This window comes from Suncus etruscus, chromosome 9 (genome assembly GCF_024139225.1).
Source record: "Suncus etruscus isolate mSunEtr1 chromosome 9, mSunEtr1.pri.cur, whole genome shotgun sequence".
NCBI lineage: Eukaryota > Metazoa > Chordata > Mammalia > Eulipotyphla > Soricidae > Suncus > Suncus etruscus.
The window spans coordinates 111,350,214-111,370,941 of NC_064856.1; the positions used below are offsets into that span (position 1 = coordinate 111,350,214).

General features: G+C 50.4%; 1 protein-coding gene across 4 annotated transcripts in view; it reads left to right on the forward strand.

Moving 5' to 3' along the window:
* Window positions 1–20,728, forward strand: part of PPP6R3 (protein phosphatase 6 regulatory subunit 3) — a 59,667-nt gene that overhangs the window by 19,317 nt on the left and 19,622 nt on the right. For all 4 annotated transcript variants that reach the window (XM_049781194.1, XM_049781195.1, XM_049781196.1 and 1 more), the window contains exons 5-11: window positions 738–803; window positions 2,312–2,424; window positions 5,919–6,032; window positions 12,517–12,646; window positions 14,644–14,796; window positions 17,147–17,296; window positions 19,009–19,073. In XM_049781194.1, coding sequence (XP_049637151.1) covers window positions 738–803; window positions 2,312–2,424; window positions 5,919–6,032; window positions 12,517–12,646; window positions 14,644–14,796; window positions 17,147–17,296; window positions 19,009–19,073 — 791 coding nt within the window. The remainder of the gene's footprint in view (window positions 1–737; window positions 804–2,311; window positions 2,425–5,918; window positions 6,033–12,516; window positions 12,647–14,643; window positions 14,797–17,146; window positions 17,297–19,008; window positions 19,074–20,728) is intronic.

The window sequence follows — 20,728 nt, forward strand, 5'->3', positions numbered from 1 at the left end:
TCTTTCCCTTTCTCCCTCTTGCCCCACCCTCACCCCTATGGTGGTGCTCAGGGCTTACCTCTGGCTCTGTGCTCAGAGATCATTCCTGGCAGAACTCGGGGCCATATAGGGTGAACCTATAAGGGATTAAACTGAGGTCAGCTATTTGCAAGGCAAATACCCTCCCCCCTTTTGCGCTCTTAAAACCTTCTGCGCTCTGAGCGAAGACCAGAGAAGGTGCAGCTTCCACCTTTCTTGCCTTCATGCCTTAATGGCCAAGCACTCAGCCCCTCCGGTTTGTGGGGACGGGAGGTTGAAAGAGGGAGAGTTGTGTGCAGGTCTGGGCCTTTGGGGAGTCGGGTGGTGCTGGTGGTGACTGGTAAAATAGCATTTACTGCCCCTTTCTGGGGGTTTGGGTGGGTGGGGACTTTTCATTTTCTGTGGCGTTTAAAGTGCAGAGGAATCAGTAATGTTTTGCTTAAAATGTGTCGGTTGTGGAGCTAGAGAGATGGCATGGACGTAGAGTGTTTGCCTTACATGCAGAAGGATGATGATTTGAATCCCGGCATCCCATATGGTCCCTGAGCCTGCCAGGAGCAATTTCTGAGCACATAGCCAGGAAGAACCCCTGAGCGCTGCCGAGTGTGGCCCAACCAAAAACAAAAAAATGTGTCGGTTATTTCCTGGTATCTTCCTCTTCCCTGGGCTTGAACCTGAGCTACTCACGGCTCTGATCACTCCTGTGATGTGTTTTTCAGTGGTTAAACGAGGAGAAGATCATCCAGAGGCTCGTTGAAATAGTTCACCCATCGCAAGAAGAAGATGTAAGTTCTCATGACTGACTGAACTGGGTTTATGCAAAGGTGCCTGGTGTAGTTGGCCCAGGGTGTGGCTGTGGCTGTCCTGGTGGGGTGGGCCATTTTCCTAAACTCCCGAATGCTCCCAGCAATGGAGCATTCAACCCGCAGGCTGTGACTCCAGGTTTGTGTCCTCTGCAGAGCCAAGTTTTGTGCCCAACAGACTGAATAAAGAGTGGGTCTTTATTCCAGCTCTAGCACCTGGTTTTTCTTCCCCTAGTAATGTGGCTCCATCTCCATTTGGGTTTTGTTTTGTTTTGGGGGCCGTACCCGGCGGTGCTCAGGGGCTACTCCTGGCTCTGAGCTCTGAAATTGCTGCTGGCAGGCTCAGGGGACCATATGGTATGCCAGGAATTGAACCCAGGCCCATCCCGGGTCGGCCACATGCAAGGCAAATGACCTACCGCGGTGTTATCTCTGGCGCATCCGTTTGAATTTTTTACTCTGGCAGCGCAGAGTCTGGGTGTTCTCAGACCCACCCTGGGGTGACCTCCTGTCCTCACCACAGTCTGTGTCTGAAGTGCCGAAGATGGGCACGGAGAGCTGTCAGGAGGCCTGCAGGGTAGCCAGGGAATGAGCTCTCCAGGAGCTGCTCCTGTTGCCAGTATAGGGCTCTGAGCCATGAGGAACAAAGGAGCAGCCCTTTTCCCTCCAGACTGTCTTCATGTTTGCCCCTAGAAATGATGGGTTCACGAGGCACAGGCTGTGTCAGGGATCTGTGAGGGGACCTTTTCTCTAGGCTGTCGGTTACACTGGAGCCAGAGGATTTTCTCTCATGAAGCAAATACACTCTGGAGAAGGCTCCGAGGTGGGGAATTCCTGCTCTGGTGCAGGGGCCCTGGCATACATACCCCCAAGAGCCTTGCCAGATGTGGCATAGAGAATTGATGGGACCACCTGGGAAAGTGCCAAACCTCAGGGCCCAAACTCCAACGCCAAAATATCAAACCCATAGGCCGGGTCAGGAGTCTTATTGTGTGTGTGTGTGTGGGGGGGGTCCCCACACCCCTTTGTGCTCAGGGTTTACTTCTGATTCTGCACTCAGTGATCACTCCTGGCAGTGCTGTGGGAAGACCAAATGGGGGTGCTGAGGGTTGAATCGAGTTGACCACGTGCAAGGCAAACTACCCACTGTACTGTCACTCTGATCCCCAGAAAATCTCTTATTAAACTGATAATCGTGTTTATTTTTCTGTGCTGTTAAAACATTTTATTTGGCGATGCCCCCCCCCCCCCAATTGTAGGATTTTTCTTTCTTGCCACAACTTTGATCCTGTCTTCCTGTTTAGTTTAGTGGTGTGTGGTCAGCAGAGTCACATACCCAGACTGTGTGAGAGCCTGGTGTTTCCCAAGCATATCTTAATGGCCAATGTAACTTTGCGTTCCTAAGCGATTTCTTCTGTGACTTTTTATTAGAATTTTAGCTTTTGGTGTGTTTTATGGCTAAAATTGAGCCTTTCTTCTTTTTTCTTTAGCGGCACTCAAATGCATCACAGTCACTTTGTGAAATCGTTCGCCTGAGCAGAGACCAGATGTTACAAATCCAGAACAGTCCAGAGCCAGATCCCCTGCTTGCCACCCTGGAGAAGTATGTCTGCAGCCTAGCATGTCTCCTGTTCTCTGTCCCTGTCCCTGCAAGTTGGGAAGTGATTCTTCTGTGAGAGTCTTGTCTTAAGAAGATGGCCCTGGGCTGGAGGCTAAGGAGGTTTCGCCTGGGGGTGTGGGCATTGCTGTGTTTGATGCCAGGAGGCAGCCTGCAGGGAGGGAGGTCGAGGCAGCTTTGCCCTGGGCTTTGTGCTGGTCCTTGTGATGGAGAAGCCTCCCGAAGGGGCTCACCCAGCATATTTGACCCTCACTGGGGGACTCTCAGTAGCAGTGCTCAGGGAAACCTGCTGGAAAGGTTTGATTCCTTCCAGCTGCTCCTGCCCTTATTTTTAGGCAGCTTCCAGTGAAAAGCTACCTCAGGTGGGAAACAGGCTGGGGCTTCTGTGGCTTTTTGGACTGTGAATGGCAGATTCGTGAGTCATCACGTTTGCAACAGGATCTTCTCCTCTCGGGACTGAGGGCCAGTTCGTGTAGCTGCCGGTTTCTGTAAAGCACCAGGTCAGGCCAGGGGCCGCTCCCTCACATACAGTTGGGACCCTGCTCACACCTATTGTCCAACTGTGACTGTGTCAGGGCCTACAGCACCACTTCTGGGAGCTGGGACTTGCCGTTGTAACTGCTGGTTAAACGGCCGTATAGGAATTCCCAACTTTGTCTTCTGAGAAGGAAAGTTGCCTTTCCCAGTAGAAGGACTTAAGGAGCAGAATCAGAGATGGTGAGCTTTTCGATTAAATGTCCATATTTTTATTCAGTTTGAGTGATTGCTGGCATTAGGATATCTGTCCCTTTTATAGCAAACAAATCATTCTGCATTTACTGTCCCGTGCTTGTTCTAATAGCTCAGCCTCATCTGTCAGTGGTTGAAGAAGTCTCTCAGGGCGGGGCCAGAGTGGTGGCACGGTGGTAGGGCATTTGCCTTGCAGGAGGCTGACCTAGGACAAAGCACAGTTCAATCCCCTGGCATCCCATATGGTCCCCTAAGCCAGGAGCGATTTCTGAGTACAGAGCCAGGAGTAACCCCTGAGCGTTACTGGGTGTGCCCCCAAAACAAAACAAAACAAAAAGACGTCTCCTAGGGGTGTCCAACTGAGCTGGGTACACTAGAGGAAATGCCACTGAAGTCATTGGACGGTGTGAAGGTATTTTGTTAGAGGTTTGTCTCCTCAAATTCCTCTCCGATTCTTTGTACAAGTTTTGGAAATCCTGCCCTTTTATTTCCTCCCTCCCTCCCTTCCTCCCTCCCTCCTTCCCTCCCTTCCTCCCTCCCTCCCCCCCAGGTTTGTACTAGGCTAGCTCTGGCAAGGCAGATGCCTTACCACTCCCTCCATGCCACCGCTCCAGCCCCTTGCCCTTTTATTTTCCCCTCAGGACAGATGAGTTCAGACTAGTTCGACTTTGGGACTCTGTCACCCCGGGAAATTAGCCTGAGCAGCTGTGGTCTCGAGGTGTTGAGTTGCTGCTGCCGCCTCTTCACACTCACCCCAACAACTGCTTTGGCCCTCGCGCCTTCCTGGCCTCTGCCTGACATCACAGAAGGAGCCCCAGGTGCTTAGACAGCAGTAAATACTAGAAATCCCTTAGGAATTTTTTTTTTTTTTTTTTTGGGTTTTTGGGCCACACCCATTTGATGCTCAGGAGTAACTCATGGCTTTGAGCTCAGAAATCGCCCCTGGCTTGGGGGGACCATATGGGACGTCGGGGGATCGAACCGTGGTCCGTCCTATGCTAGCGCTTGCAAGGCAGACACTTTACCTCTAGCGCCACCTTCCCAGCCCCTAGGAATTCTTAAGACCTGCTGGGTCAGAACCCCTTGATGCCAGAGCCCAGCAGTCACTGCCTAGCTGTGGGACCCCTGCTCTGCATTGCTCCCTGATCTCGGGAATGAGAGCCGAGTAGGGAATGATGCCTGTGACTCAGAAAGTCAAGGTTACGGGGCTCTGAGCTGCGCAGACCTGTGTTGGGTGTACAGTTGCTCAGTTCTCTGATAATAGTGATGCTGTGCCATGTCTCTGGCCACCCAGAGTCTGCTGACAGGTGTTCTCACACCTCAGACGGGCTGTCATGGAGCTCACAGCTTGTCATGTTTCAGACCCTTTTCCTCCAAACACAGGAAGAGTTGGTGAGAGTTCAACAGAAGGTCAAGAATGGCTCAGATACTGGAAGGCCTGGGAAGGATAGCCCAAGGGTTGGTTGAAGGATCTTAGTCTGGGGAATGTGACGGTGTGGTAGCTGAGCGAAGTCGAGCGGCTCAACGTATAAAACTGAAGTCCAGAAATTCCCTTCGAGGCAGCTGTGTTTGTGCAATAGTGAGCGTAGATCAAGGTGTTTTGATTCGGGTCCATTGTAGAAAGTGAATTGCTCCCCAGCTGCTCTTGCAAGGAACCAGTGTAAGCCCTTGTCCCGGGGCCTGGGGGCCTGCTTTGCTCAGAGCCTGAGTCTTCCTGCTGCGGACCCAGGAGCTCAGTTAGTTGGTGGAGTGGCGGATGGATCCCTTTCCTGCCACAATGTCCAAGCCTTGCGATGTTTAGGCAATACCCTCGTTTCTCTCGTTCTCTGCTAAGCTCAGTCCTGCCGTCTGGGTTTCTCCCAGGGTTCTGTTTGGTGTCCCGGTGACTTGTGTGCATCCACGCACGCGGTTGGCTCCTGGGATGTCACTGTTCTAATGGGTCACCTCCCTGTGCTAGTGAGGGTGTAGGATGGTGCCTCCCCATGGGCCAGCTTGGGCGAGTTTTCTGCATTAGCTCCCAGCCCATTTTCTTTGCTTCCTTCAAATAGGAAGCTACTGTAAGTGGTTGTAGGATTAAAGGGGTCTGGCTGTCCCTGGGTGGCTGCAGGACACAGTGGCTGTGTGACAGTTCCAGATGCTAATGAATTCTGGCAAGTTCTAGGACACTTGATGTGCTTGGAGACTACACCTCTCTGACTGCTTCTTGGGCACTGTTTTCTGTTTTGTTTTTAACTTTTTTAAAATGGAATGTGAGTTAGAGGAGAGAAAAAGAGAGAGAGAGGAAGGAAGGAGGGAGGGATTGGACAATGTCATATTCCAGTTCCCTTTCCTGCTGCCATTTTACTGTGATTTGCCAGATTTGACTGTGGGGCACACACCAGTTGGATGTTTTGCTGCTTTGCACCTCTGGAGGTTCACTCTGCATATGCCTTAGCCGGGAACATAAAGGGTTCCCCAAGTGCCACCTCCAATTCTCGAGTATGCACTGGAAGGAGACTAGGGTCAGAACAGGAAGAAGGAGGTCTTACAAGGCAAGTCAGCCCCAGGTGGTTTGGCCTGAAGAAAGGGAGGGTGCTAAGAGTGAATTCACCATTACCTATGGTAATGAAAGGATCCAGATAGTGCCCAAAGCACATTCATCCAGCCTGGCAACCAGAATGCCTCAGGCCTCTGACTGCTGCCATGGTCTTTCCCCAAGGGAAAGAATGGCATGTCACGATCAGCTTTTGACTGTTGGCTCATTTCCCCAGGCAGGAGATCATCGAGCAGCTCCTGTCCAACATTTTCCAGCAAGAGAAGAATGAGTCCGCCATCGTCAGTGCCATCCAAATCCTGCTGACCTTGCTTGAGACCCGGCGACCCACGTAAGCTGCCTTTCCCTGACTACGTCAGCCGCTTGGTTTGCTTTTGGGGGGTAACGGATCGAGATGGTTAATAAATGAAAGCATTCTGACCTGGGGTATCAGGTGCTGGGTCTTTTTCTGGTGTCTAATCAGGTACATGGTTTTATCTGACTGTTGACACAAGGGGTATTTGTACGGAGTATTGTTGGTGACTGCTGAGACCTGGTCTTCAGTAGGAAGTATGCTGTGGGGGCAGGGGACAAGGACAGTGGGGGATGGCGGACACTTAGTAGGATGGGTGGCACTAGAATGATTTGTGCAAGTGACCTCATCGTGATATCTAAAATGAAAGAGACTCTTGATGAAAAACATGGGAATTCTCATCACTTGGGTTCTTGCCACGATAGAATTCTAAAAAGTACTAAATAGAATTTGTATATGACTTGTCATACACAAAACGTACTGCTTTCTTGAGAAAATGAAAATGGGCTGGCGCGATAGCACAGAAGGGAGGGGGCTTGCCTTGGCAGGCGGCCAGTCCAAGTGTGATCTCTGCCTCGAATAGGGTTTCCCAAGCACTACTGCCAGGTCTGATTCCTGAGTGCAGAGCCAGGAATGAGCCCTGAGTACATCCAGATTGGTCCAAAAAATGGAAAACGGAAAAAGTAGATCAGGTGCTCCTAAGGGCAGTTGCCTTGCACACAGCTGACTGGGTTTCAACCTCTGAACCCCAGCAGGAGTAGTCCCTGAACACAGAGCCAGAAGCAAATGCTGGGCACTGTTGTATGTGGTCCCCCAAAAGAACAAAATTTGTCTTAAAATAGCTGAGAGAAAACGTCTGTGCTTGGTGTCCCAGAATCAAGTACAATTTTCATGCCTGGGTCTTGGGTCTGGGGCTCAGTGGGGCACATGATGTGAATGAAGGCCCCAAGCCCAGTCCTAGTTCCTGAAGCAGCAGCCAAGACGAGAAGAAACCCAGTCTGACCTGCTGGCGCACACACCTGGAGCTGCACTGCCCACAGTTCAGCCATGGCATTAACGTCCTTCCTGCGTGGCTCTGGAGTGTGAGCTGTCAGGGACCCGCAGCTCTGAGGCCCACATGCTTGTGGTCTGAGGTTCCAGCTTGTCCACCCTGTAGTGTGACGGGGGCCTACTCTGAGGAGTTGCATGTTTCCCACTGGTGATCTAGCAGCAAGAGAACTGCTCTGTGTCTCCAGCTCTGGCCAGCTGTCCATCCTGATTGTCTATCCGGGCTGTTCTCAAGCAGTGGAAGGCAGGTGGCTTTGTTTGGAGGTGCAGCTGCTGTTGGCCTGGTGGTGACCCTGTAAGTCTGGTGCCATAAACGACATACCAACATGGACAGGGCTCACCAGCTGATGTGGCACCACGTTAAACTCCCCAGGCTGGCAGGCAGTCTCGGTGCCCCCTGCTGTGATCTCAGAGGCAGTGGAGCCTCTTATTGGGGTGATGGAGAAACTTTCATCCGAGAGAGAGCAGATGCAGAGATGAGGGGATTGATTCCTGGAGGAGGAGAGTCTGGGCCAGGCAGTCGCTCTAGGGATGAAGCACAAGTCATCTTCCTCTCCAGACACTGCTGCGTGCCAAGGATAAAGCGAATCCTGGGGACCTGGACAGGAAAGTGGGGGTTCACCACGAAGCACCGCCAGTGCCGGATATCAATGAGTCTTGTGAACAGGCATCTCAAGAGGCTGGGCAATGTGGCTGTTTCCGTGTGAGAACTGGATGCCCAACTTTCCCAAAGCCAAATGGAGAAACACGAGGCGGCAGCTTAGAGAGGAGAGGCCCTGGAAGAAGTGGAGAAATGGGGGCCTGAGCACAGTGGGGAGGACACTCGCTGTGCACATTGCCCATTCATGTTCAATCCCCGGCTCCTTATGCAGTTCCTAGAGCTGCTAGGTATGACCCGAGTACCACCAGGGGTGACCCCAAAACCAAAAAGCAAAAGAAGCCAGGACTCCTGGAGATAGCAGCTGCTTCTCCGAGATGGTGAGAAAGGGAGACGCCACATCTAGCCTGATGCGACGCAGGCAGTGAGGATGGTCTCACGAGCAGCCAAACCCGCAGGAGCAGCTGTGCCAGCTTTGCTTTCCCAGCGGCATCATCGGCCGGAAAAGCGTGAAACTTCATGTGTGACCCACATGGAGGCCAGTCCTCGTCCCTCCCGTGAACTGACCAAGTGAGGAAGGGGAAGAAGAGAAACTCCCCGAGGAACGGTTCAGCTAGTCCCCAAGGAGATGAGCATGCCTATCCGTGTAGACCACAGGAATTAAATTTGTCTTCCCCAGAGTTTGCCCTGTTTTTCCTGGCAGAGAAACCAAGTCGGCCTCAGAGGACGAGTTGAGGGCCCATCTGCCTACTGGATGGATTGTGAACCGTCATGATGTGTACAGATTCCCTCCATCCCAGGGCCCTGGTCCCCACAGGACAGAAAGCAGAGTCCACGTCAGGGACCAAGTCCTTTTGCAAAGGGATCAGAGTCAAAGGAACTAACAGCCAAGAGGACACAGATGGGGCCCCTACAGGTGATCGATCCACACTGAGCTGAGTGAAGCTGCCAGAACTGCTGGGCTGCACTGAGATGTTGAGACAGGAGAATTGGCAGCGTGTCCTTTTGTAAAGAGCTCACGTTGGTTAGAAACCTCATCAGCCTTCCTCTGTTGGAGACTGTCCCCTTCATAAGGGACCTGGTGAGGGGCCAGGTCATGCACAGAAGTGCCTGTCCTGGACCCTTCCATGGCTGGCTCTAAAGTTCCCACAGCTCTAAGGCCTCCCGGGCCGTGAGTGGATTTGACTTGGAGTCTTGTCAGACACCATAGACAGACACAGACACAATGTAGCAGGGACGCTTCTGCAGAGGTTGTCATTGAATTAAGAGGCTGGAAGTGGCTTCGTGACAGTCCTGCCTCAGATAGACAGTGCTGGGCCCTCCCCACCCCCAGCACAGACACAGATAAAAACAACTTCTAGGAACATACATACCTTCTATGTGTACAGCCTTTTCACTTAAGAGATAAAGGCGTGTGACCCACCCACTCCTGGAGGGGGAAAGAAACATGTTTATACTCTTTTTTTTCTTTGCATCAAAAAGAATTCTAGATGAGATTAAGAAAAAAATTTTTTGTTAAAAAAATTTTTTTTTCTTGTTTTTCAGCCACACCCAACCGCGCTCATGTTCCTCCTGGTTCTAGGCTCAGAAATTACTCCTGGCAGGCTCGGGGGACCTTATTAAATGCTGGGGATCAAACCTGAGATCATACCAGTTCAGCTGCATGCAAGGCAAACACATTACTGTTGTGCTATCACTCTGGTGCCCCTCCTCCCAATTTTTTTAATGGGGAAAACAGTTGCATTTTTTTTTTTTTATGGAATTAAAGGCTTTTAATAAACTTCGAAAGAGAAGCTGGAGGCTGAAGAGATAGCATGGAGTTAAGGCGTTGGCCTTGCATGCAGGATGGTGGTTGGAATCCCGTCATCCCATGTGGTCCCCTGAGCCTGCCAGGGGTAACCCCTAAGTGCTGCCGAATGTGACCAAAAAAGAAAAAGAAAAAGAAAGAAAGAGAAGCTATGCTTAATCTTGTCTTTTATTCTGCCCTTGAGTTTCTGAAAATTTGGAGCCTTCCTTCAACTTTTCCCTAAAAGAATGAGAGCTCTCTCATGGTTGGGTTCAGGGTATCTGCACCCATCAATGTCTAGGGCCCATTCTTGGAGAGTGAGAGTGAGTGTGAGTGTGACAGAGAGAGACAGAGACAGACAAACACCATCCCATTGCTGGTTGTGTGTGTGTGTGCTGGTGTGTGTGTGTCTGTGTGTGTCTGTGTCTAGACCTGTGACCAAGTACATCAGTGACTGGGAAGCCAAGAGCCTGAGTTGGGCTCAGGCAGGGTCACTCTAGCACAGTGATCAGCAATCCACGGTTCTCGAGCCACATGCGGCTCTTCCGTGTGCCAGGCGGCCGCTCCAGTAGTCAGGACTCTGCTCCTAGCCAGTCGGGTCATGTGTATGGCGGGGTGGGGGGGGTCGGGGACGGGGGGGGGGGGGGACGGGGACGGGGGACGGGACGGGACGTGTGACTTTCTGTGTGGCGCTGCGGCGTTGAGGCAGCATCCTCTCTCTGCTGCCCCCAGAAGGTGTTCACTATCCAGAATTAACAAACGATCAGTGGATTCAAAACCTGTATTTCATGGTGGATGTTACTTCACATCTAAATCAGCTTAATCATAAACTACAGGGGAAAGGAAACACAATTTTTTTAGTGTTAGAAGTTATTTCATTTGAAAACAAATTATCTGTTTTTGCTCAAGATTTTAACAGAGAAACTTTGATTCACTTTCCAAATCTGTTGAAACATCGCCAAGAAAATAATTCTGATATTGACATTACCTATTTTAAAACAGCACCTTTAAATATGAGGGAAGCTTTTCTCGAGAGGTTTCAGGATTTCAGAAACAGCAAAGCATTGTTGGTCTTTGTTAAAAATCCTCTGGATGCACTGTAACGGAATTAAAATTTTCTCCCTTTAATATCGACATTGGCAACTTTGAAATGCAATTGCTGGATTTAAAAAACAAAGAACTGTGGAGCTCGAAATTTGAACGTCTTTGTGCTAATTTAGAAAGATTGGAGAAACACAAATGTGAACTTAGTTCACAGCACAAGTGGTCTGCTTTGAAAGACCTGGAGAAGGAAGATATGTTGATTTTAACACCTGGAATAGTATACCTGACTCATATAATCAACTAAAAAAAGCTAGCGTTTGCTGTTCTTTCCTTGTTGGGGTCTACATATTTATGCGAACAATCATTTTCAAGCATGAATTTTACCAAAAGTAAATTGAGAAATTGTCTCATCCATGAGAACCTGGAATCGTGCCTAACATGAAAAACAACATACAAACCTGACTTACTCAAACTATGCAAGGAAATGCAAGGCCAATGTTCACATTAGTGTTTGTGACTTTGTCAGTCATTGTCAGGATGTAATTTTCTCTACACTGTAAGGCAAATTTTATGGAATTTAATGTTACCGATTATTGTATCAAATAATTAAGGATGAAGCTGGATGGTGAAGGCTAGGCCCCAGCCACATGGCTTCATCCCCCATCCAGCCGGCGGGTTCCAGGCCCAGGTGAACAGCGAAATCACTCACTCACATGCAGGCATTATGAAGCATCATCTTTATTCATGCCCTGACCACCACAGGTGTGTGGCCTCATAACCTTTCAAGCATTCGGCCATTCTTAGCCCTGCATCTTATAATTCAGCCATCTTTCTGAGCGCCCTTCATCCCCAGGCTCCAGGGTTTATCAACCTATTCCAAGACCCCTCCCAGGAATGGGCCGGGTCTTGCAGGTAAGGTCACACCTAATATCCGGTTCCCAAGACCCCTCCCAGAAATGGGTGGGTCTCAGATAGGGACACCTAAATCCAGGGTGGAGTTACAACCGATATATAATATCGTTCTAAAGTTTTTGTTTTATTAGTTGTGTTATTTGTATCCTCCCGACCTATGTGGATACTTGAATGCAGAATATTCTCAATAAAAACTTACGGAAACTAAAAACAGTGTACCATCCTATGTATTTTCGGTTTTAAAAATGTGGCTCTCAAATAAATTTCAATTGTGGTTTTGGCGAGATTTGGCTAAGTTGAAAAAAAAAGGTTGCCCACCACTGCCTGCCTAGTGGCTTGCAAAAGTCAATCATTTGCACGGAGCAGATGCTGCTTTTCCCTGCACTGGTTTTTGTCTGGTTGTTTAGAGGCCTCCACAGCTGGTCTGTATGCAAGGTTGCCTCAAGGCCTGGAGCCACTCCCCCTTAGACCAGTTTCAGGCTCCTGTGGTTCTGCGCAGCTTCCTTGTTCTGTCCTACTGTGCTTTGGGAACTTTTAATCACCTATACCAGTGGGGGAGAGGAGGGATAGGAGTCTCTCACGCGACCCCTGAGGGTTTTCTTAGGCCTGGGTTCTCCTGAGGAGAGACTGAATCAGTTTTAGAAAGTGGGAAACCATGTGTATCGCCCAAAAAAACTGTGGAAAGAATCCCAGCCTGTTTTTTATTACTTTCGATTTGGGGCCACATCTGGCTGTGCTCAGAAACCTTGTGCACTGGCTCTTCTGAAAAATAAAAAAGATACTGAAATAAGATGTAATTGTTTAAGGTATACAGCACAGTAGCTCAGTGCTTAGGCCTTCTGGTTTCTGGATTTCTTGACTGGACAAGAAACCCACAGAGTGAGTTTGAATAGGGTGTTGGGTTTAGGAGCCCAAAGGGAGCTGCTGCCCTGTTCCCCCTGGAACTTTGGATTCCAGGTCCTGTCCTGTCACTGGCCCCAGGAAAGTTGGAGCAACAACCCTGCAGAAGCGTGTATACACACGTGTGTGTTGTGTCAAGTCTGTACAATGACTGTGACCTTCCCACCAGCACTCCTGCAGGGAGCAGTTTGTTTCGAGAACTACTGCTCAGTAAAATATGCTGACTTTGTTTCCAGATTCGAAGGCCACATTGAGATGTGCCCACCCGGCATGAGCCATTCAGTTTGTTCGGTCAGCACGAGTGTTCTAGAAGCCATCCGAGGAAGACTTGGCTCTTTCCACGAGCTCCTCCTTGAGCCACCCAAGGTAGGCAGCCAGCGGAAAGGATGGGACTGAACATTTTGGGCGTTGGAGCCCCGGAACAAGGTCTCGAATACAGACACTTGTTCCTCAGTTTTGGTGCTCAGGGCTGGTTCTCAAGAGGTCCCGATTCAAGGGCTATCGGGAACAAATTCAGAGGAAGCAAAGGAGCTGCTTAGGAAACAGTTTTCTTCTTTCATGAAAATTCTTGGTTTGTTTCTTGTGTGTTTTGCTTTTGTTTATTTCTGGGCTATACTCAGTGCTGCTTGGGGCTTCCTTCTGGGTCTGCGCTCAGGGATCCCTCCTGGCAGGGCTTGGGGGACTGTCTATGATGCTGGCTTTTAAATTGATGTGGTGGCTTGGTAAAAGAGCGGGAGGTTCTTGCAACCTCTCAGCTCCACTCGGGGAGGTGCCCTGGTGGGTTGGGTTAGTCTCTGTGGGCCCATTGTTCTTCAGGGGGAAGCAAAGTTGTGAAGCAAAAGAGTTTCTTTTTCTTTTTTTTTTGGTTTTTGGTTTTTGGGCCACACCCGGCGGTGCTCAGGGGTTACTCCTGGCTGTCTGCTCAGAAATAGCTCCTGGCAGGCACGGGGGACCATATGGGACACCGGGATTCGAACCAACCACCTTAGGTCCTGGATTGGCTGCTTGCAAGGCAAACACCGCTGTGCTATATCTCCCGGCCCACAAAAGAGTTTTCTTTATTTTTATTGAAACTTGTGTGAGGGAGAGATGTGGGGGAGAAGTGTGTTCAGAACATGGGTTTCATTTCTTTTTTTTTTTTTTGGTTTTTGGTTTTTGGTGACACTCGGGGGTTATTCCTGACTATGCACTCAGAAATCACTCCTGGCTTGGACCATATATGATGCTGGGGGATCAAACCTCGGTCCATCCTAGGTTAGTGCATGCAAGGCAAACACCCTACCACTTGTGCCACCGCTCCAGCCCCAAGGATGCGGGTTTCTCCAGAGCAGAAACATAGAGGCAAGCAAGTGAGATCGTGTTTAAGGAAGAACAAAGGCTCTATGAGCACACACTGCTGTATGTGTTTTTATTTTAAATGTCTTGGCATAACCAGCGGAGTTCAGGCTGCCCCCAGCTCGGAATTCAGGGAGCACATGACTGTGCAGGGATCCCCTGGCCTCCACTTGCCCAGCACCCTCTCCACTACCAGGGACAGAAGCCGATTCCTGTCAGTCGTGTAGGTGTAACTTCCTCCTCTTGGAGAGAACTGGGTTTGTGGAGCTGACCTTGAAGTACATTTTTTCTCCTTCATAGTTGGGGGAGTAGCAGTCAAGTGGATAGGATGCCTCAGTTCAGCTGTGCTGTTATGAGCAGTGGGGTGTGAACAGTAAGGACTGGACTCAATGCGTCATGGAAAGTGTCACAAGATGGGTGTCCATGGCTGGATGGAGCAAGAGCACAGCAGGAAGGGCATTTACTTTGCACATGGCTGATGCAGGTTCGAGCTCCATCATCCCATATGGTTCCCGAGCACCGCCAGGACTGATTCCTGAGCACAGAGCGAGGAGTAACTCCTGAGTACAGCTGGGTGTAACCCAGAAAGGCCCCCCAAAATTATTTTTAAAAGGGTGTCCATAGTTCAGCAATACTCTCTCTCTCTCTCTCTCTCTCTCTGTCCACAGTCAGCCCTGTCTCCCATAATCTTTTCTCTGGCCCTGAAGTTCATATTTGATGGATTCTCTGATAGATTTGGATTTGTGGCCACACCTGGGCCGTGCTCAGGGCTTACTCGTGGCTCTGCCAGGGGACGGACCGTTTAGGCTCCTGGGCTGGAACCCGAATCAGCTGCTGCGCATGCAAGGCAACCCTCCCTCCGCCATGTACTATCACTCGGCCGTGCACTTCTTGTTTTTACATGGGTGTTGGTAGCTCTCCGCTTCCTTCCTGGTGGTTTTGATTTAATCTCTCCCGAGACATTTATTTGGAGGAGTGGAGTGACATGGGTTTCTGTTCCCAACGGGTTGGATCTCTTCCTTCCTCAGAAAAGTGTGATGAAGACGACGTGGGGTGTGCTGGACCCCCCAGTGGGGAACACACGTCTGAACGTGATCCGGTTGATCTCCAGCCTCCTTCAGACCAGCACCAGCAGCATCCACGGGGGCCTGATAGAGCTCAACAGCATCGGGGTCATCTTGGTAAGAGCCCACACTTCATTCGGCCAGATGCACAGTCATCGCCTCGCAGGTTGATCGTTTGTCCCTGACCAGACACACAGTTTTCTCTTCCGTTTTCACCTGAATGAAGAGGGTGATGGGGTTTGTTTGTTTTGGTTGGCCACGCCCTGTGGTGCTTAGGGGTTCCTCCTGGCTCTCTGTTCAGGGATCACTCCTGGCAGGCTCCGGGGACCCTATGGGATGCCAGGGATCGAGCTTGGGCCAGCTGCATGCAAGGCAAATGCCCTCCACCCTGAAGTTTGAAGGTCTTTCGTCTCTTACAAGCTGAACATACTTTTTCCTGCTGAGACAGACGATTGATATAATGTGCTGGATCTGTGCACTCCTTTTTTTCCCCTCCCCCCTTTTCCCCTTTTTCTTATTTTTATTGGGGAGGGGGCACACTGGGCCTCATCCTCTGGGAGAACTTCGAGTCTGCAGTGTGTAGGCCTGGCCTTCCTTAACTCCTGACCTGTCCCCTTTACTCTCTCCGGCTCTTGTGCACCATGTTTGTTCCCCAAACAGCAGGCTGACAGCTTGGTGGTGAAAGAAAAAGCAAGGCATGCTAGGATTGGGGGGGGGTGTCCAGGCCCCAAAGATTGCCCTTAGTCTCAGCTCCCCCAGCTGTGGTCCTTCCTGCCTCACATATGCATACATAGCACTAGGCAGGAGTCACATCACACTCTGAAAGTCGGGATATTCCCAAGGATTTGCTAACTCCCAGAAAGATCCTGTCCTGGGTGGTTTCCCCTTCACCTGTGACCCTGCCCTGTGGCCACCCAGGAGAATAGGCAGAGCATGCCCAGAAGGGGTTGTTCGGTAAGAGAGTAGAGGAAGGCTAAGGTGGCCTCTGCAGTATGTCCATGCTTCACTCATTATTCTCCACTGACAGTGCCACAACCATTCCGCTCGAGGGTGTGTTGCATTCTGGTACCTCTTGGGTCAGGTACTGCTCAGTGGAGAGCAGGACAGACCATTTGGGGAAAGGCCAACCCCTGCAGAATGCGTGTTCTGAGTAGCACCACCCCATTGCCTGGAATATCGCTTTTCCCGCCTCAGTCTGCAGTCAGTTGCTTGTCTTCCACATTATAAGAACATTTGTTGGTTGGTTGTCTTATCATTGATATTTAGTACCACTATATTTTCTGGCGTATTAGAAAGATGACTTTCAAAACGAAAAAAAGTCAACCGAAAATCGGGCGTTGTCTTATACGCTGAGTATATCCCAAAAAATGTTTCGATATGTGCTAAATGAAAATCGTCTGGATATTGCCACAAAATGAATTTTCCAACTCGATCCTGCACCAATCACTACCAGGCTGGTCGGACCGCCTCTCTGACTCAGCCAATCCAAGCAGGCTTTTGATGCATGCAAATTAGACAGTGTTCTGGGCCCGAATCTATACTGTCAAAAGCCTGCTCAGATGGGCCAGAGTCAGAGAGGAAGTCTATTACAGTATAACCTTTGAACCTTTGCTCGTTGTGATTGGCCCACTGTGGTACATACAGTTGCAGCACAGGAATGTTAGGAATATAGGCCTAAACCTATGTTTTAACTGTAAAATTAGGGGGTCGTCTTCTATGCCAGAAAATACGGTACTTGAGAACTATACATAACTTGGTGCATCTCCTTAAAGGACCATTGATCATTACTTTTTCATTTTGACATCAATAACCAGATTCATTGATAGTCTGAATATATGCTTGCATATATTTTCTGCCTTTGGGGTTTTGTTTTTGTTTTCTTTTATGTATTTATTTTTATTTATTTATTTATTTATTTATTTTGGTTTTTGGGCCACACCCGGTGGTGCTCAGGGGTTACTCCTGGCTGTCTGCTCAGAAATAGCTCCTGGCAGGCACGGGGGACCATATGGGACACCGGGATTCGAACCAACCACCTTTGGTGCTGGATCGGCTGCTTGCAAGGCAAACACCGCTGTGCTATCTCTCCGGGCCCCTATTTTTATTTATTTATTTATTTATTTATTTATTTATTTATTTTATGGCCACATCTGACAGTGCTCCGGGCTTGCTCTTGGCTTTATGCACAGAAATCATTGCTGGTGGTGCTCAGGGGGGTACCGAATTGGTTGCCTGAGACCAAACCCAATTTGGCTACCTGCAAGGCCATATCTATCGCTCCAGCCCTTTTCCGCTTTTTGGAAGTAGACCCAGAAGAAGTGTTTCATACCTCTGTAAAATAAATGTGTTCGCTCTTTTGACTTAGTCTAAGGATGGAGAACACACCTCTATGTGCTGTAAATTTTGCCAAGTGCATGTTGTGGTCCCCGAAGAGTCAAGGCAGCGGGGTTGTTTTTCTGTCTCACAGGACATGTTCTTCAAATACACGTGGAACAACTTCTTACATACGCAAGTGGAAATTTGTGTGGCATTGATTCTCGCCAGTCCCTTTGAAAACACGGAAACTGGCACCATCACCGACCAGGATTCTGCTGGGGACAACCTGTTACTGAAACACGTAAGCGTGTTTGGAATCGCCTTCCTAGTCTCGTCTAGCATCTCCCCACTGCCCTCGGGAGCGGGTTGAGGGTCCCAGGCAGCAGGTTCCATGCAGGGCCTTGGAGTTTTTTTAACCCGGAAACCCGTGATTCTCATCCTGGGCTGATCACCTTTAGAAGAACGTTCCAGAAGTCACACAGCTTGTGTCTTAAATTCAGAGGGTGACTCCAGTCTTGGGGAGGAGAAAGGAACCATTGTTGCAGTAATTATTAATTAATACATCCTAGTAGTGACGGATGGTGGATGGTGAGGCTTTTCTCAGCTCGGCCAGGCACCTGCAGCCCCTTGGGCCCACAGGTCTGTGTGTTCAGGATAATGGCGAGGAAATGACCCACAGGCAGTCAGTAGTAGTTGCAGGAGACATCAGCTTTATTACAAGGCCCTAATCACCATGCATGTATTCCCCACATAGTCTCTAAGCTAAAAGCTAAGCAGCCTCCTGGATCCAACCTGTGTTCTGATCTTCCTTGCTGCATCTGCCTCTCTCTTCCCCCCAGGCAACACCTTCATTAACCACCACAGACTCCTCCCAGCTGTGGGAGAGGCAACACACATCAGGTCTTGCTTGCTGCAGCTCAGCTGTCCTTTCTGTGCGTGTCAGGAATGAGTGTCATAGCGGGGACCCCCATACTGTGACCTCAGCTGCTTGGCCCAATGACACCGTATCACTGGGCACAAGTAACATGTCTCCCAGACCTCCTGAGCACTGCTTAGGAGCCACAGTTCCGCAGTTAAGTGCTGCCGGAAGCATTTGAGCCTCGCATTGGGGTGCAAGATATGTATGGGGAGCAGCTTCCTGGGGACCATGCGCCTCTTGGGGCCACCTCTGAGTCATCCTCAGGTGTCTGCCTGCTGGGCCTTCCCACACCTTGCCTTATCCTGGCAAGCCAGTGCTGAGGCCCCAGAGTGAGGTCAGCGGGCACTGTAGAAACCAGCACTTTGCCCTCTAGCGAAAGCCTCATGCCCTAATTCTGATGGATTTGGTGTGAAATATTAGGCTGAATATTCCACAAACCCCAGCGTAGGATGGAACGGCTAGCCAAGATGGTGGCTTCCCCTCTGGCCTTCCCAGAGAGCCTTTATTGGGAAAACAAAACCCACCTCCCAGAGCAGGGCAATTCCCAGTGAAAACTGGCTGACCCCAACCATTGGTGAGCATGGATCTGGAAGCAGACACAGGAAATGATCCACACAGATGAAGGGAATAAAACAGGTTCAGGAAAGTTCCACCACAAGCTCCCTGCTCACTCGCAAGATACCAGCAGGCAGATAAACCAGTTGTGGAAACCGAAACCACAAGCAGCTTCTTCTTGAGACTCAAGGTCTTTATTGGGAAGAGAAAGACCACCCCCAGGGAGGAGAACAGGTAGGGTAGGGGCCAATCCATGAGTGACAAGCATAAGCAAAGAATTATCCTGAATAGAATGAAAACAGTCATTCCCACCCCCATCCCTACTCCTGCTCTGCCCTCTGACAGCAGCACTGTGGTTCCCGCCAGATCTGGGCCCCACTAATCCCAGTGTCTTGATCATCGCGCTGGTTCCATCGAGCCAAGAATCCATCACCGGGTCTTCCCCGCCACACTTGAGTAGTGCCCAAGGTTATAGTTCACTTTGCTTTGCCAATTACTCATATGCATCAGCAGTAACCGGAATGTTCTCTTCCATCCAGCTTTTCCAGAAATGTCAGTTGATAGAACGTATACTTGAAGCCTGGGAACTGAATGAGAAGAAGCAGTAAGTGAAGGGAGTTGGCCAGCACTGTTGGGTACTCATCCACGGGGACCTTCTGCCTGGGCCTGGGAGCAGCAGGATGCTGCACACACCCGTTTCGATGGGCCTGTTGCTCGTGTTCTCTGCTGCCACTTTCCCCCACTTCAGGAGGGCCCACAGCCTCTGTCCTGCCCTTGGACACCAGGGTCCTTTCTGAATGGCAATTTTCATCCAAGAACAGTGGTACTTGGTGGGAGTAGTCACTATTGAGGCCACTTGGGTAACAGCAACAAGTAACACTTGGGGCAGGGAACTTTGGAGTAGCACCTGTTGTAGGGGAAAGTGGCCTTATTCAGGGAATTGGAGGGGTTCCTGGTTCCTGTTACCTGGTTGGGGGTTCGCTTGTCATTGTGTCGTGACTGTCCGGTAGGAGCTGTTTGGGCAGTGTCTTCAACAATCGCTAGCTGTTGGTCTCTCTCATGGTTGGAGCAGAACACAGCCTGTATTGGGGAACACCTTGGTGTGCCCCCTGGACTAGCATTTTAAGCCACTCACTTGTGGGTCTCAGGAACTATATGTGGCCCTGTTGGGATGTCCATTTCTAGAATCTGGCGGTGTGTGCCAGCCTAAAACACATAAATCAGAAGCTGCAATGGCCTGGCCGGGACCTGAAACAGGGAAGGGCCGTGTGGCCGAGATCCTCCCCGAGCTCTTCAGCCTAAGGCCCCACCCTAGGCTCACAACTCCTGGCAGAGTTTGAGTCAGTTTTGTGAGGTTTGGGCTTCTGAGCAGTTCAGTGCCCTCCTGGGACCTTAGTTTGTCTCTGGTAGGTGAGGCGAGATGAGGTGAGGCAAGGCGAGGCATGCTGTGAGTTAGAGGCAGGGATCTGGGTGGGTGTCTGACTGGGTCGGGCCCTCCTGGCCACCTGCGTACCCTCTCACTATCTCTGATGCTGCCTCTGCCTGCTCTGTACCATCCCCTTTGCTGCCCTCCTGCAGAGCTTCTGAATAGGGCTTGTCATGAGTTTGCATCCTGAGAGACCCCACGAATGCCCCAGTGTCTTTCGCCAGGCCACTCTGAAACCGTGTCCAGGCCTGGTCCTGATGGCTGGTGCCCTGGGAAGTGGGCAGTAATGGCCTGGAGCAGAACGAGGCTTTCAGTGATTTCTTGGAGTCAGCCCTGGGCCCTCTGGCCGGGAGGTGTCCTCAGACCCTCTTAAGGTGTTTTTATCATTTATGTACATTCTATGGGTTGTTTGGCTACCAAGTTTCTGATTGGCAGACGGCTAAGTTTTGACACTGTAGACCAGAGTGTGACAAGAAGCCTGGCCCTTTGGAAAGGTGCCTGGGAATCGAAGCGGCAAGTGCCCTCCCTGCCGTCGTAGGGCCCAGCCCACAGAGACGGGCAGGGCTCGAGGAAAAGTCAGTTGCACTGCTATGTGGGCCAGTGCAAGGGGCACTTCTCCAGCTCCAGCTGGTGGCAGGGAGGACTGAAGGCTGAACGATAGCACAGTGGGGACGGCATCGTCCTTACATGCAACTGACCCGGGTTCAATCCCAGAGAGGGTTCCCCAGAGCTCTCCCCGCCCCCCCAGAGTGATCATGAGTGCAGAGCCAGGAGTCAACCTTGAGCACTATCTTAAAGTTAAAGAGAGGCTGAGCCGAGTGTGCAGAGAGGAA